General features: G+C 38.4%; 1 protein-coding gene across 1 annotated transcript in view; it reads left to right on the forward strand.

Moving 5' to 3' along the window:
- srpx (sushi-repeat containing protein X-linked) overlaps window positions 1-15,769 on the forward strand; it is a 38,328-nt gene that overhangs the window by 16,711 nt on the left and 5,848 nt on the right. Inside the window, exons 2-7 of the mRNA XM_088353352.1 lie at window positions 6,267-6,323; window positions 9,206-9,394; window positions 11,461-11,637; window positions 13,075-13,201; window positions 14,635-14,756; window positions 15,242-15,421. Coding sequence (XP_088209478.1) covers window positions 6,267-6,323; window positions 9,206-9,394; window positions 11,461-11,637; window positions 13,075-13,201; window positions 14,635-14,756; window positions 15,242-15,421 — 852 coding nt within the window. The remainder of the gene's footprint in view (window positions 1-6,266; window positions 6,324-9,205; window positions 9,395-11,460; window positions 11,638-13,074; window positions 13,202-14,634; window positions 14,757-15,241; window positions 15,422-15,769) is intronic.

The following is a 15,769-nucleotide window of genomic DNA, read 5'->3' on the forward strand; positions in this document are numbered from 1 at the left end:
TGAAAACTTCTCAATACTCTTATGCTAACACTACTGGGCTGCCACACACTTAATACTATACTCTCTCACATATACTACTATAGTCTCTCACACATACCACGATACTCTCATACACACCACTGTACTCTCTCACACATACAACTATTCTGTCTTAGGCACACCACTATACTCTTTCACACATTGCTGTACTCTCATACACACACTACTATACTCTCTTGGGTATATTACTATACTCCCACACACTCTCTGCTATGCTGTCACACACACACTACTATATACACGCACACATACTGCAACACTCTCATACACACTACTGTGCTGTCACACAATTAATACAATATTCCTTCATACATACTACTATGCTCTCTCACACATACCCCTATGCTGGGAGCAACTCCAGTTTGACGTTGAACCATATAACATATAGACACGGATGTGCATCACAACAGTGACCGAAAGTATCCAAAATAAAACCACACTGAGATTTGAAGTGGTTAATACACTAGGTGTCGAAAACCCCTGATAGTCATGTTAAATGAACTGCATTTATGCAGCGCTTTTACCAGGCACAAAGGACCTCCAAAGCGCTTTACAATGTACTTCACACTTTACCCCATTCACGCACAAACACACTCACACACCGATAGCAGAGTCAGCCATGCAAGGCGCCTACCTGCTTAGCGGGGGCAATAAGGGTTCAGTGTCCTGCACAAGGACCCTACCACATTTAACTCAGAGGAATATTAGTGTGCGTGAATATAATAGCGTGTGTGAGACAGTCTATGCTAGTGTGTGTGGGAGTATAGTGATTTGCGCAAGATAATATAGTAGTGTGAATGAAAGAGTATAGTTGTGTTTGTGCATGGGTATGACTGTGAGTACAGTTGTTCATGCGTGAAAGTATGATTTTATATGTGAGAGCAAGTACGATTTACTTCTCAAACGGCCTTTCTTAGTAATATTCCAAACAACGAACAACAGTGCACAAGAATAGTCAAAATAAGAACTGGAATCGTATGAAATCTCCTTTCCCAGTGTCCAAAATCAAAAACAGAATCAAGTTATCGAGTGGAACAAGATTATTTATTTCACTCATTTAAAAAACAGTTTGTTGCATCAAAGAGTGTTTCAAGGTTGACCAAAGTGACTAAAGCAGAGTGTGTTTGAGTTTTGACAAACAGACAAGATTGTGTCAGTGTCTTCTGGTGGCACTTTCGTATTTTCTGCCACGAGCTGACGCAAGAATATCAATGAAGGGTTGACAACTCACACTTCACCTCAGTTGAGTGTCAATTCACATTGGATGTGTCACTTGAAATGCGCATGGCCCTATTCTGTAGAGATGTTAGTTTTAACCCTCGTGGCATGCCTTTTCTTTTGTGACACAATGCATATATATATATATATATATATATATATATATATATATATATATATATATATATATATATATATATATATATATATATATATATATATATATATATATATATATACTTTGAAGATAGAAATTCTATTCTAAAATCTAAGAATAAAAACTCATCAGGAGTGCAATGTAATTCTAGGAGCCAGTTTAACAAAGAACCATCAACACAAGTTACCATCACCTAAATTAGAGATAAGTTCAAATCTGATGGAACAGTCCAGGACATCTTTAAACTCATTAAATCAAAAGAAAGCTTGAATCTTCAACATTCATTATAAAGAAGAGTATTTGTAATAGCTTTTACCATTGTTTAGTAAACAAGAGTTTAAAAATTCTTAGTTTCCTGAAAATTCTTGTTTCCATGGAAAACAGATATAAACAGCTTTCTGTGAAAGGATGCATTTCAAGCAGGACTTTCACTTCTGTACATCACCCTGAAAAACACCATCCTACTGTCAGACATGGTGGTGGCAGCATCTCAGCCTGGAGTTTCTTTTTTTTCAGCAGGGACTGGGGAAATTGTTAGTTTGTGGGAATATGGGTCAAGCTTAATAAAGGGCAAACCTGGCAGAAAATCTGTTGGAGTCTTCAAGAGGGGTGTAGGTTCACCTTCAATAGGTCAATGACTCTAAACAGAAAGCAAAATCTACAATGGAATGGTTTAAAACTAACAATATAAAGGTGTTAGAATGGCCAACCCAAAGACCAGACCTAAATCATATTTGTGAAAAGAACTGAAAAGTACTGTGCACAAACAATCACAGTCAAACCTTTGGGAACCTGTTTTGTCAGAAGGAATTGGTTAAACTTATAGAGAAAATACTTGTCTGTGATTGCAGCAAAAGGAAGTTGTACAAAGTGTTTAGTCAAAGGAGAGCAGTATATTTGCAACGCCTACTTTTCGATATTCTATTTGTTAGTACAATATATATTGAGTTTTTTAACTAGTTTGAAGCCTTAAATATGGCATATGACAATAATTTCTTTAGAGACCAACACTTTTGCAAACCTATGTATCTGCTATTAAAATGTGTATTATCTGGACTCCCTGTATAAAAAATATATGTTACAAAATCTAAAAAGATTTCATCTAATAAGCTGTCTTGTGGAGATTCTTTGTGACAAACTCTGAAAACAACCAGCCGGCAATCTGGCTAAGGAGGATTCAATGCCTTGTGGTAAGTATGCTTGATGGGGGGCTGTTTTGAAACAAGAAGTTTCAAAATGCACTTTATATACTCCCGAGTGGTGTTTTTTTCTTAAAATGTAATGTCATGTAATGGTACGTCATATTCCTACATGCTACAGCTCAGCTTGAGAGGATCACATGATCAAACTTGTAAAATGAGTCCGGTGTTATTGGTTGATACCTGAGCCCGGTTATCTATACTGTTATTCTCAGTCGACACGACTCGACAGTAGGCTTAAAAAAAGATTTTAAAAAATGGTTCTCTCAGCTTCTTGATAGTACTTATACAAATTCAGTAAAAACCCGAACGTTTTGTTTAGACAGACATAAATACATGATAAACATCAGTGATGTGTGGTTTGCTTCTGGTGAGGCACACTCAAATTAACGAATAAATGAAGCCACCTACATCTTATTCCTCAATTATTTGGCAGAGCAAGAGTGCAATACATAAAATATAGCATAGAAGAAATTTTCTTTATTGTCCTACTTTAGATTTTTGTTGATATATTAGTTATTGAGGCTTTAATTTACGTCAATATATAGGTTATCCTCCATGATGTCAATGCAACTACAAAAAAAATAACTTAATGGCTTCACCTGCTGTTACCTTGCTAAAACTATTGTTTGGTGCTGGGGTGTGCATCAAATCAAAATCCTTTGTCTAACTATTGCCCTCTGCCATGAGGCGAGAGAATTGCCTAAATCTGCATCTGCATACACTCAGCACAGTAATACATTACTTTCTAATTGTAAATATTGATAAGACATTTTAAAAGATTCAAATATTCGAAAAACAGAAATCAAAAACATGAAGTTAGATTAGAAGGAGCTTTAATACTGAATAAGTATCACAATTTACTCTTCAAAATAAAGCAACTGTTGACTAAAATACTAGTCCTCGGGTTAATTTTTCGTGTTTGAATATAAGAAGGCAAAAGATTAAAAAAAAAAACATCACATACGTTTTTGAAAGGGGAAAAAATGGTTGTCTAACCAATGAAGAGTTAGCTTTGCCATGATTATGGTCATGATATTGTTCTTATTAGCAAAGAAAGAGATGCATAGGCTACTTTTTCTCTTAGAGCAAACTGTGCCAATGATCAGCGATATCATGGTACTCACAAAAAACCCATAGTAAAGCAGCGTTATTTATTTTAACAGTATCATGCATAACAGTAGTTTGAATTTTCAGGCTTGTCCCGAAACGCATGGCCTCAGAGGGGTACATCACTCTCTACTTGCCTCATTTTAAATTTAGAAAAATCAGTTCTAAATGCAAATGTACCACTTTGTCAAAACAAATTAGTTTTCTCAAATTATATTTCTTGGCCACCCCATCATTGTTTCTGGGCATGGTTTACTGAGCTGTATTATAGCCATGCTCATTGTGCAGTTTCCCTGACAACGGGGGTCAAGGGCTAGTCATTTGAGAAAAGGACAGGATTGGTAGTTACAGTCGGATAAACACTATAGAGATGCATTTTTAAAAAAAGACACCACTCAAGTATTTTTGCATATACAGTACAGAAAGTCACTGTTACGACGATATGCAAAAATACCTCTATTTTTTCTGGATTCCATGTGAATCACGTGTGTCAAACTCTTACCATGCAAGCTAAATGTACCCCGCCACATCGTTTCACTCGGCCCGTGAGACAATGCTGAGAGAAGCACGAGAGAAAAATCATTGCGTCAAACAGTTTTAGAGATGTCCACTGGGTGTCGCCAGAGCCAGGCGCTACTTGCAAAGCAACCGCAGCTGTATTTGCTGACTGCTATTAATCCAACAGAGAACGTTGAGGAAAACCATCCCCGTGTTATTTCACTTTAAATGAAAGCCCCAATCATGCTGTTAAAGGCAATCCGAAAAATAAAAAATCCCAAAAAATATAGCACCAGGGAATCTTTGCAGATTTTAACTTCATGCAAAAATGGTATTAGTAAGAATACAGCAAATAATTAACTCCAATGTTAACTTAAGACGTCAAAAATCTGTTCTGTATTTAGTGCAATTGATGAACTTTGGCGCCAATCATCTGTTAAGTAGGCTAGCTAAGAAGGAACTGTGCATTAAGTCAATGAGTTAAGCGAGGTTTAGTTTTTTTTTTAATCCATCAAATGTTTTTGACTTTAACTTATTGGATTTCGTTGACAATAAAGACGTAAAAATCTGTTCTAAATGTACTGCCATTGACAGATTTGGATGTCAAACCTTCATTTTTTATTTAATGCCTTCACATTTGTTCATGATACGCCAGTAACTCAGGAGGTAAAGCGCTCGTCTTAGGATCAAGAGGTCGATCCCCACCCCCCCATGTTATATGTCGAGGTGTCGTTGGGCAAGACACGAATCCCTCGTGCGCCTGTTAAGCAGCTAGTTGCCTTGCCTTGACGGTGTGGTTATTTGTGAATGGGTGAGTGTGAAGCACATTGTAAAGCGCTTCATTGACTTGAAAAGCCCTATACAAAAGCAGGCCATTTACTTGACCATTAATTCAAGGAAAAAATGTGATAAAAAGTAAGGCCAGAATAATGTTTTAATTAACTCCGGTCAGTTCTGACTCAATGAGAAAAAAATAACGAGATGACTGTACTTGCTGTTACATTGTTAATCCTTTAATTAATGAGGAAGAAATGTGATTACATATGGGATGGTGCCAGAAAAGCCCGTATTCAACCTATTTAAATTGAAAATTAAGTTTGACATCGAAATCCGTCAATGGCACTTAATTCAGAACTGATTTTTGACCACTTTAGTCGTCATTGGTAGAGGACGAGTTGATAAAAAAGTGTTCTGTGGCCATATTGTTTAAACATTTCTCATTCAATAATAAGCCTCTTGCATGGAATTTTATAAAGATGGTTGTCTTACCTCCCATGCACGATACAATTAATAAAAAAATAAAAAAATCAGCAGTGCTGTTTTCACACGAGGTTAATAAAAAAACAAAACAATGAAAACATGAATGAAGGTTGATGAAAAAAATACTAATTTCTATAACAGATATGATATCCAACAGCAAACTTCCCTTATTCAGGTAAACACAGCACAAGTTTCCCTGAGTTAAATAAACTTTAGTGGAAATAAATTCACATATTGTTGTTGTTTTTTTTTCTTACAAATGCACAACACTATTAAAGATTAAATCTTAGAGAACAAAAGAACACATTTTACAGGTATGATCAATCATTACATGCCCGAATCATAATTTAATTGTGAGCCAACAGAAAGGCCCCAGCCCTCCAGCTAAGGCATCCTTTATATGCCATTAGTTGACCACTCTGGCTCCGCATGAGAGTGTTTTTTCGACTATGTGGCCCTCGAGCTAAAATGAGTTTGACACGCTTGATGTAACTGATTCCCTTGTGCGAAAAAAGAATAGAAAAAACGGATCATGTGAATTTTGAATGACTTCAACCCAACTGATCCCCCGGAACACATCCACCAATACTAAAATGAGTGTGTTTCAGATGTAAAAGCAATGTTTTCAACCCCAGAGCTATTTTTTTTTTACCACAATGACTAAAAAAAAGAGAGCCAGGTTGAATGTATTAAACATTGCCCAACATCGTGGACCCCATCACCCCTTGCTTATTAGTTGCTTTCTCTTTCTCTTTTCCTTTTTTTTCCTTTGTCTGCCTCCCCAGGGTCAGGACAGCAAACCTACGGAGACGATGAGGATTGGTATACTCATGCTTTCAAAGGTGACGTGACTTTTTACTTTGGTACCAGTTTTGGGCATGCTACTGAGAAATAATAGTTACCGTTACTAGATGACTTCATTTAAAAAGTAACTCACTTACCCCCTCAGATTACTCACACAAAAAAGTAACTCGTTACTCTGAAAGTACCTATATAGTTCAAAATTAACATATATATATACTCGCATAGAAGCTGGCCGCCCAAAACTGCTTTAAAATAGCCATAAAATGAAGGAAATTAAAAAAAAAAAAAAAAAACGAATACACCAACCTGTTCAAGCAGTAAAGCCTTCATATTATTTGGATTGCACAATCTTGAGTGCATGCATAAAAACACTTAACAGAGACACTCCATATCCATGTTGTGTCTGGGCCTCAAAACCCTTTTCCATTTCTGGGTACTGCCCAAAACGTTTTTTCCAAGGCAGGGTGAATTGTAAAATTAATTTTACAAATTCAAAACAAAAAAAATCAGCATGTTTACTGTAAATCCTTTTCTTTGTTCCTGTGAAAGGCATGCCCCCTTGCCCATGCGCCTACCATTCGCTGAGTCAGCAGGACCCCTGATTTGAGTATATTATTCCATAGTTAGGCTATAATTTGTCTTGGGTGCGATTATATACAGTAGGGAGAATATCTCCATGACAAAAAATTTACTGTCCTTATACTGAATGAGACGGCGCCATCGTAACTGATCTCTATTGTAAATATAAACACGCCCACCATACAAACAATTTCACTAAAATATTAAGGGTGACAATGTAATAAATGAGCTCCATCTCATGAGTAGCGGAATAATGTAGTAATGCACCATGTAGTGACGCTAGTAAATTTACAAAAATGTATTAACATGTGTTAGAGCCCCGCTTTAAAAAACAAAATAAATGATATTGCTGTCTTCTATTCCCTGCCATCAAATCTCCTTATTTTGGGATTTATCTGCGGGTGTTCCTCCTGAACCGGCAGAAAATAAATTGCAGATTTGAAAAGTCACATGAAAACCCCCTAGGCAAGAATTTATTGATGCAAGAGATGGAGTCTTGTGTTCAAAGTGGGAAAAAACAAAACAGAGAAATGTGGTTTCCCTACGATTGCTGTGATGTGACTATTGCCATGAGTTTGGGGTTGCTTAATGGCTGCGAATAGGAAATAAAAAGCAATTATGCGTTTACGGCAATCTCTCGGATGAGGCACTTCAACCTTTTGGATGCTCAATCATGATAGTGAGCTGATTCTGTCCAAAACCACTGCAAACCTACCAAAGCCTGGCCATTTCTCTAATCCTTCAGCCCAAACAAGGAGAAAACTAATCCGAGAAACAAAACAGTAATTGCTAGATATTGGCGGGACACATGCCGAAGCTACGCCCTTGACAACAGCACCCCTCTGCATATGCTCGTGTTTTTTCCTATACGTTGATTAGGAAGAAAAATGACTTCTATTTTCAGGTAAGTACTTTCTGATCAACCATATTGATCTTTAACTGTGTATTTTCACTTTAACTACTAGATGCATGTTTAACGCGCTTTTTTCTTAATCTTAAAAATATCTCAATGTTTGGTTACGCATTCTGGATGAGGTTTAACTGTACTATATCACTGCATATTCTGGCCTAGGAGAGTGGAATGTCTTCCTGGAAAAAATGCTTAGTCAACGAGACCAAAAGTCAGCTTTTATAGGCATTATCCACATCTAGTGTAACCTAAACCTAAAATATGGTGGTTATGTCTGAACCCATACCCCCTTTTTTGGAGCGACTGACACAGAGACAGAAAAACAGGCAAACAAACAGACAAAAAGATATACAGTATATACATACTTAGATCCCAAATGAAAACGTTGTCACCACCCTAAATTTGCTCATTGGAGATAAATACTAGTCGCACTGGTAATTGAACCGGGTCACAGTGGTGGGAGAACCGAATCTTAACCATTAAACCAACAGTGATATTGAAGATAATCAAAAAAGCATTTGATTTATCTCACAATCACACTATTTTTACTCTTGGTAACAGAGATGAATGTTAGAGAATGGAGAAAACAAAGTTGTCCCAAAAGAGATTAACAAACAAAGCTCTTTAAACTGAATGAATCTGACTTTGAAGGACATGGAGTAAATGCATTGTAAATCTTATGTTGGTATCAATGTAGCTTTAAAAAAAACAATAGCGACGAGATGATGATGGTGCTATGTCTGAGTCTGATCAGGAGAAAACCCCTACCCTCCAAAAAAACATCCTGGAAAGTGATGGGTGGCAACAGGCTATACTTGCCCAATACACACCACAGTCTAGTAGCCATTTAACTAAGTAACATGAAATGAAGCCACAGGTGATGCCATGTGTATTGTACAATGTAATACTCATTATTTGGGAACAAAATAGGTCCTCAGTATCAGTATTGTTACACGCCACTGCCCGTCAATGCCTAGGTATGGCTCCAAAGAGCGGTACGGTGATTAACACCGAAAAAACACATTGACCAGATGATGGTGTCGTATCAGAGTCAGGTCAGGAGGCTTCTCCAGGAAATAGCAAGCATGAAAACCAGTACCTGTTGTGGGGGAGTCCCTACCCCCAAAAACACCTTGAAACGAAAGGGCACCACCAGGCTGTAGACACACCACAGGAAGTGGTGCCCCGACAACCCTGTTCCGGATCCGTGAACTGTGTTAATCGTTAATCATGTTCTTAACATATTGAACAATGTTTGTCACTTGTAATTCTTAGTTTAAGGTCATAAAAAGTAAAACAAATGATTTTTTTATTCAAAATTAAAGGTGCGCATTATATACGGGTGCGCCTTATACACAAATAAAATACACTACATTTACAATGTGTGCAAATTGAAAGAAAGCCGACAGACTGACTCATGGGACTTTTTAGGTTCAGCCTGGTGTGCACCCATCAAGGTAAAACACGGCGATGTGAGCTGCCGCACAGCGAGAGGATATAACTCCAAGACGGCCATGGGAACACGCTGTAAAATCCGCTGCAAGCAAGGATACCAGTCCCAGAGCACCGAAGTCGTGTGTATGGCAAGCAAACATTGGTCCTCCAACTATGCATGTCGAGGTAAGAACCAGGCCTTGTGTTAGAGTTTAGCCGGTTATTACTCAGTTGAAAAGATTCATATTGGTAACTAGGGCTGCAGCTCACGATTATCGGTTGATTTTTCGATGAATCCGATTTTAACTCCTTCAATGCCATAATATGGATTGTCCCTGAGAGCCAAAACGTAAAAATATGTTTTACTTGTTTTATTTTAAAAAACTGATGTAAAACGTTTGGAGATGCTCATCAATAAATATCAACCCTCTAGGAAGGAGTTCAGTATAATGAATCACCATTAAATGGCAGGAGTTGCTTTGTTCAGATCATTGTCCAAACGTTGAGGAAGCCCAACTTCCTAGTTTTGCTTCCTGTATCCGGCGAATGAGTGTGTGTAGGTGGCCCCATATGGCTAGTAGGCGTGGTGAAGAATTGGGGGGAGCGTTGCGAGGTACGGACAAACTCTTCATCAAAGATCATTTCTTTCAAAGAATGATGACGAAGTCCCATCGTGATCATATGGTTAGAGAAGGATGACGATTTGTGCAAGTCCGCAGGAATATGGTCGCCTGAGGGAAAGCGATCACCATTGTGACCGAAGGTTCGTGCATCGTTCATGCATAATACCTGCATCACCTCAGTGTTCTTGCAATAAAATGTTCTTTTGCAAGACAATCACCCTTGGGAAAGCATTGTATAGCAATTGGAGCAAACAAAAACACAGAGGTGAAAGTTCTTCTTGAATTGCATGCTTTCATTAAAAGCTGTTTTTCTCAGAAGTTTGAAACGGGAACAAGTATTTACAAGAAATTTATTAAACAATGGTAAAAGCTAGAAACATATTTTTTTCCTTTTATTATGTCCTATGCCAGGCATTTCCAAAGTTCGGCTCGGGGGCCAGTTACGGCCCGTGATACATTTGCGCCAAAAAAAAATCCATCCTAATTTCACCAGATAATAGCAGCAGCCCTTTAGCCACCTTGGGTAGGCTTTCTGTGAGAATTTTAGCCTACCCCATAACTGACACGGCGACTGTAAAAACAGAAAGTTGATTGTGAGGGCTGCCACTCACAAGTGGAAATTGGAACATTTTTTTTACCAAAATCCCAAACAACTGTCTGCCTAATTTCCCAATACACTGAGACTGTTTTCTAAGAATATAGTATCAAGAGAAATTGCCAGACGAAACATGCAGACTCTTCCAAGTTAACTCAAAACAAACGACGTGAAAAAGTGAAGCAACTGGAAGCTGCTTTTGCGGCAAAGTAGCACTTTTTCACAAGACAAGTCGAAGAAAAATGCTACAAAGGCGAGATACCGGGTTGCAACATTAATCACCAAGCACTGCAAATCCTAATGGAGGGGGAATTTATTAATGACTTCTATTATCTTTGGATTTTCAGGATTTGTTTCCCTCACCATTTTGCTGTTCATCCATCAACCCAAAAGATTTATTTACAAGAAAGATTTTTATACGTTCACAGTTATTTATAAAGAAAAGGCGACAAAATGAGAAAGCTAAGTGACATGAGCTTTTTTTTTATATTGATAAGTTTATTTTGTTTATAATTCTGGTGGACAAATGAAAATATTTCATAGGATGCCAGTTCATTGTTTTTACTGTTATACGATTTTCGCTATCGAGCAATCGTGTCTTTGTTCTTTGATATCCACACCCTTTAAGGCTGATTTGTTTTTGTAACCTTCAAGATTTAACCATTTTCTCTGCTCAGAAGTGAAATCCTCAAAACTACTTGTTAAATCCTCACAACACTGTATCACCAGTACACATCCAAAATGCAGCTTCGCATTTATTTGGACAAGTTGGTAATTTGATAGATAGATAGATAGATAGATAGATAGATAGATAGATAGATAGATAGATAAATAGATAGATAGATAGATAGATAGATAGATAGATAGATAGATAGATAGATAGATAGATAGATAGATAGATAGATAGATAGATAGATAGATAGATAGATAGATAGATAGATAGATAGATAGATATGTAGGTCGCTTACTCTCACAAAAACTTTTAAAGTAGACACAACTTCTTTTTCTTGCTATATTCCGTCTCTTCTTGGCAGAGATTCGCTGTCCTAAAATGGACATGCCAATCAACGGCGGCTACAAGTGCTCTGACGGCTCCTACTACAACTCCCGCTGCGAGTTCTTCTGCTCGCCAGGATTTACTCTGAAGGGCCCTAAGACGGCCACCTGTCAGCACAACAAGGCCTGGAGCGCCACCATCCCCACTTGTGTTGGTAAGCTTGAAAATAAGCAAATTCTAATTCAGCAAATGAATTATACTTACTTTGAATCTTACCGAAATACGCAAAGAATGAATGATAAAAAGGCACACTGGAATTTACAGTACACAGTTCTATGTCAAGGCCTTCACTGTCAAAAGCAAGGGTGGGCAAACTTCAGCCCGCAGGTCATATGAAGCCCGTCAGGCTTTTCAATCTCCGCAGCAGTTTTACCAAAAAACAGTAATTAGTTACAGTAAGTAGTTACTTTATTTAAAAAAGTAATTCAGTAACCCTGCTAGCTCCTCAGACCACTAACACTAGTTACAAATTAGCGTATATACTCAAATAGAAATCGCCCCCCTTAAGCTGCTTTAAAATGGCCCCATGATAAAACAACCTGAGGAAACAGTGAACCATTCATATTCTGTGGCTTGTGCAATCTTGTGACCTGCAAACAAACACTTAGCTGAGACACTCCATATCAATTTTGGCTCTGAGCTTCAAACCACTCAAAGATCTCCTTCTCCATTTTTGGTACTGTCCAAATCTTATTTTTCCCTCCAGGCATGGTGTATTGCAAAATAATTTCAATTACAAAAGGCTAAAATTCAGCACACTTTTACCTTAAATTTTTTGCATACATATGCTCCACTGATTTCCCGAATTTTGTTGTTTCAGTATCAGGAATTGTCCATCATTTGCTACTAACAAATTAATGGGATATGAGCTTTCTCCCTGGTTTCAGTATTTTATTTTCATCCTTGTAAGTTATCCTTGCTAGTACATACAGTAGGGGGAATATCTAAATAAGGAAACTGACATCGTTCTTATACTTGCTTGAGTATTCAGTTATACTATGTGGGTAAATACAAACCGGAATCGAAGAATGAATTTATCAACACGAGTGAAGCAATATTTCCCACTATAACAAGGACACTATAATTACTAATCTGCATTTACAAATTAGCGGGAAAACATAACAACGCACCAAGTACTAACGACAGTGGAGTATCAAAATGTTAATAATAATGCATTACAGTACTCTTTAAAGAGAAATGTTGTTACGATCCAGGAAAGTAGTCCTTTGTAACGATAATATTGTGCAATGGAAGGTACTTTGGTTTAGAGTATTTAGAGTATCCGCCTTGCATTTAGAGTATTTCAATCCATATTATCATATAACCTGTTTTAAGTGCTTAAAACATGTTATTTTTCTTTAATTTTGTGTTCTTTAATCATGAGTGTTTCAAATCCAATTTGATTAAATTAATCTATTTATAGACAAATATAAAACAAATAGAGAATTAAATGTACCATGTACATGTATATGGTCACCCTAGATAGAAACATGTTTAGTCTTCAATACCCTTTCCTTTTTACTTTCATAGTTGATATTGAATATATTTATAAACACATGCAAACATTGATCGTTGATTGCAATTTCTGCAGATGAGGATCCCCCAAAGATCAAGTGTCCTCAGGTGAAAGACAAATGGGCAGAGCCAGGAAAGCTGACGGCCAGGGTCACCTGGGACACGCCCGAAGGTGTGGACACGGCAGACGGCGTCCTTACAGAGTAAGTGCAGATAACTTTTTTTCCTCTCTTCCTCCTGTTTGCACCAATACTAGGGATGGGCAAATCGATGCAAATATCGATATTTTGGATACTTAGTAAGTTCTCGGACCGGATTGATACAATTGTCCTAGGATCAATAGTTCCCTCTTACACCAATTTCCTCAAAGCACCCTTCTCTCAGCAGTTCTCTCTTTCACCCAGCGCCCTCAACCACTCTCTAAGTTTATGCCTGAGTAATGGCCGAAAGGCACACTTTTCGCACCTTTCCCTAAATGGCCTGCTGCTGCATCTTACCTGCCAGGCAGAAGAAAAGGCCAAATTGGTGCGCCCAGTGTACCAAAGCAGAAAGTGAATGAGGCAAAAAGGAAGAGCAGCACAGTGTGGATTATTTTACTATAGAAAAGTCAATTCAATTTATGTTTATCTGTATAGCCCTTAATCACAAGTCTCAAAGGCTGTTACAGACCAGACTATACACCATACAAAGGTCAATGCCAAGTAATATTTGTGTTGTAAAGTCGAGTGCAACACCACAAATTTACATAAATACATGAAAAAAGTGAGGGGCCAAAAATGTAAACATGTTACGGTTCCTGAACAAAAACCTGTTGTTCTGATGTATCTATGGCAGTAGAGCTAATGAGAGACAAGTGATGCTTTATTTGTTTTCGCAGTACACAGGTACCTTAAACGCCTGGGTCGTGGGGGCAACATTTCCTGTGTTGTGTCTTGGGCAAGTACAGCCTGGCACCGCCCATCGCTCTCCAGTCTGTTTTTTGGGGGGTACGGGTTTGCTCCCCACATAAACCAGATGGTTTCCATTGTTACCAATTGTCACAAGCCAGGAACGGAGACAGGACCCAATAACGTTTGTTTTACTCAGTTTTTATTAATAAAGAGAGCAGTGTTTGCATCCACGATCCAATGATCGTCGGTCACGGGTTGCTGATGGCAGGAACGCGGAAGTGGCACTTCCGTGTCGAGCAAGGGTAGTCGTTGACAGCGAGAAAACAGGTCGATGGCCAGGATGGGGGAGCAAAACAAACGGGTCCAGAAAAAGGTCGGCAACAGGTATCAGGCAGAGAGTACAAAAGCTGGCCTAGCTGAGAGCATAGGTTTGCAGACGGTCTGACGGAATCCTACGGAAGACGGGAGTTTAAAAAGAGTCCAACAGCCAATCAGGTTCCGCGGCTGTTGGCGCCAACGGGGCAGCCGCAGGTGCCCCGAATCAGTAATCTTGACACCAGTAGCAAGAGTAGCCTCCTGATCTGACTCAAAAACAATACCTTCATATTCTGGTTGTCATTGTTTTTGGGTATAAAGCGTCATCTGACTTTATTTTATAAATATTGTGCAATGGAAGGTACTTCGGTTGTCTTGTTAAAAAAAACCCTACCAATAATTCATCCAACATCGGTCTTGATCTTTTGCAGCGTGATCCTGAAGGGGAAAGCACCCAAGTCGGACTTTCCCGAAGGTCTTCACAAAATGTCCTACACAGTGTTGGATCGTGCGGGCAACAAAGGATCCTGCCGCTTCACTGTCAGAGTGCGAGGTGGGATTACATTTTATGTTTTATGGCGATGAGCATTCACATGCGGGAAGCGGTCTCGAGCGGTCTCTAGTGGCAGCGTTTGGGACTGCTTGTGTACTGGATTTTCCTTTGTATAGCCAGCAAAAATTTGGTTTATACCAAAACTCTCGTATTCAGTGGTGCTCGTATAAATGGGTAACACTGCATTTGATGAAATACAGTGGGCCCTCATACAAGATGAATTCCTTACAGGATAAAGCTCAAATCTAGAATTTAATATACCTTTCTACATAAGAGACAACGGAAATCCAATTAATCAGTTTCTGGCTTCCTAAAATCATCCAAGTTAACCCTGAATAGCTGTAAAACATATCTCCATATCTCACTACAAACACATTAAAGGTTATACCAAAAAATGCATGCTTTGTGCTAAAAATCAATAAATAAAGCAAAATACTCCATACTGTGTTTGACATGTCGTGCATGACCAATGTGTGCCTCTGCAGTGCGGCGCTGCACTCCATTATCTCCCCCAGACAACGGCTTCATGAAATGCGACAGCGACGGTGATAACTACGGCGCCACCTGTGAATTTACCTGCACGGGCGGTGCTGATTTGCAGGGGAGCGCCGCAAGAGTGTGCCAATATGGACTCACCTGGTCCGGTAGCGACACCAACTGTTTACGTACGTATTTGATTAAATAACTACAATACAAATTTTAACAGTATAAAAATATTTGTATTACAACTGTTTCAGAACAAAACCAAGAGAGTCAAATCAAAAGCAGCAATGCGACAAAAATCCTTATGTAACAATGTCAACATGTCAACTATACTATATGTCAGAAAGTGCAAATAGTATAAACAACACAATCTAAAACCTTTGACAGCATACAAAACATTGTACTTCTTCTACAACAATTGTTATCGTGCAAAAGTTAAGAGAATCAAACCAGAAATCAGCAATGTCAAAAACCAGCCCTTTTGGCTTTGTTTCCAGATTTTTTTTGTTCAGGAACAGTAACATGTTTAC

This window comes from Urocampus carinirostris, chromosome 14 (genome assembly GCF_059441175.1).
Source record: "Urocampus carinirostris isolate Australia breed hairy pipefish chromosome 14, RoL_Ucar_1.0, whole genome shotgun sequence".
NCBI classification, from domain to species: domain Eukaryota; kingdom Metazoa; phylum Chordata; class Actinopteri; order Syngnathiformes; family Syngnathidae; genus Urocampus; species Urocampus carinirostris.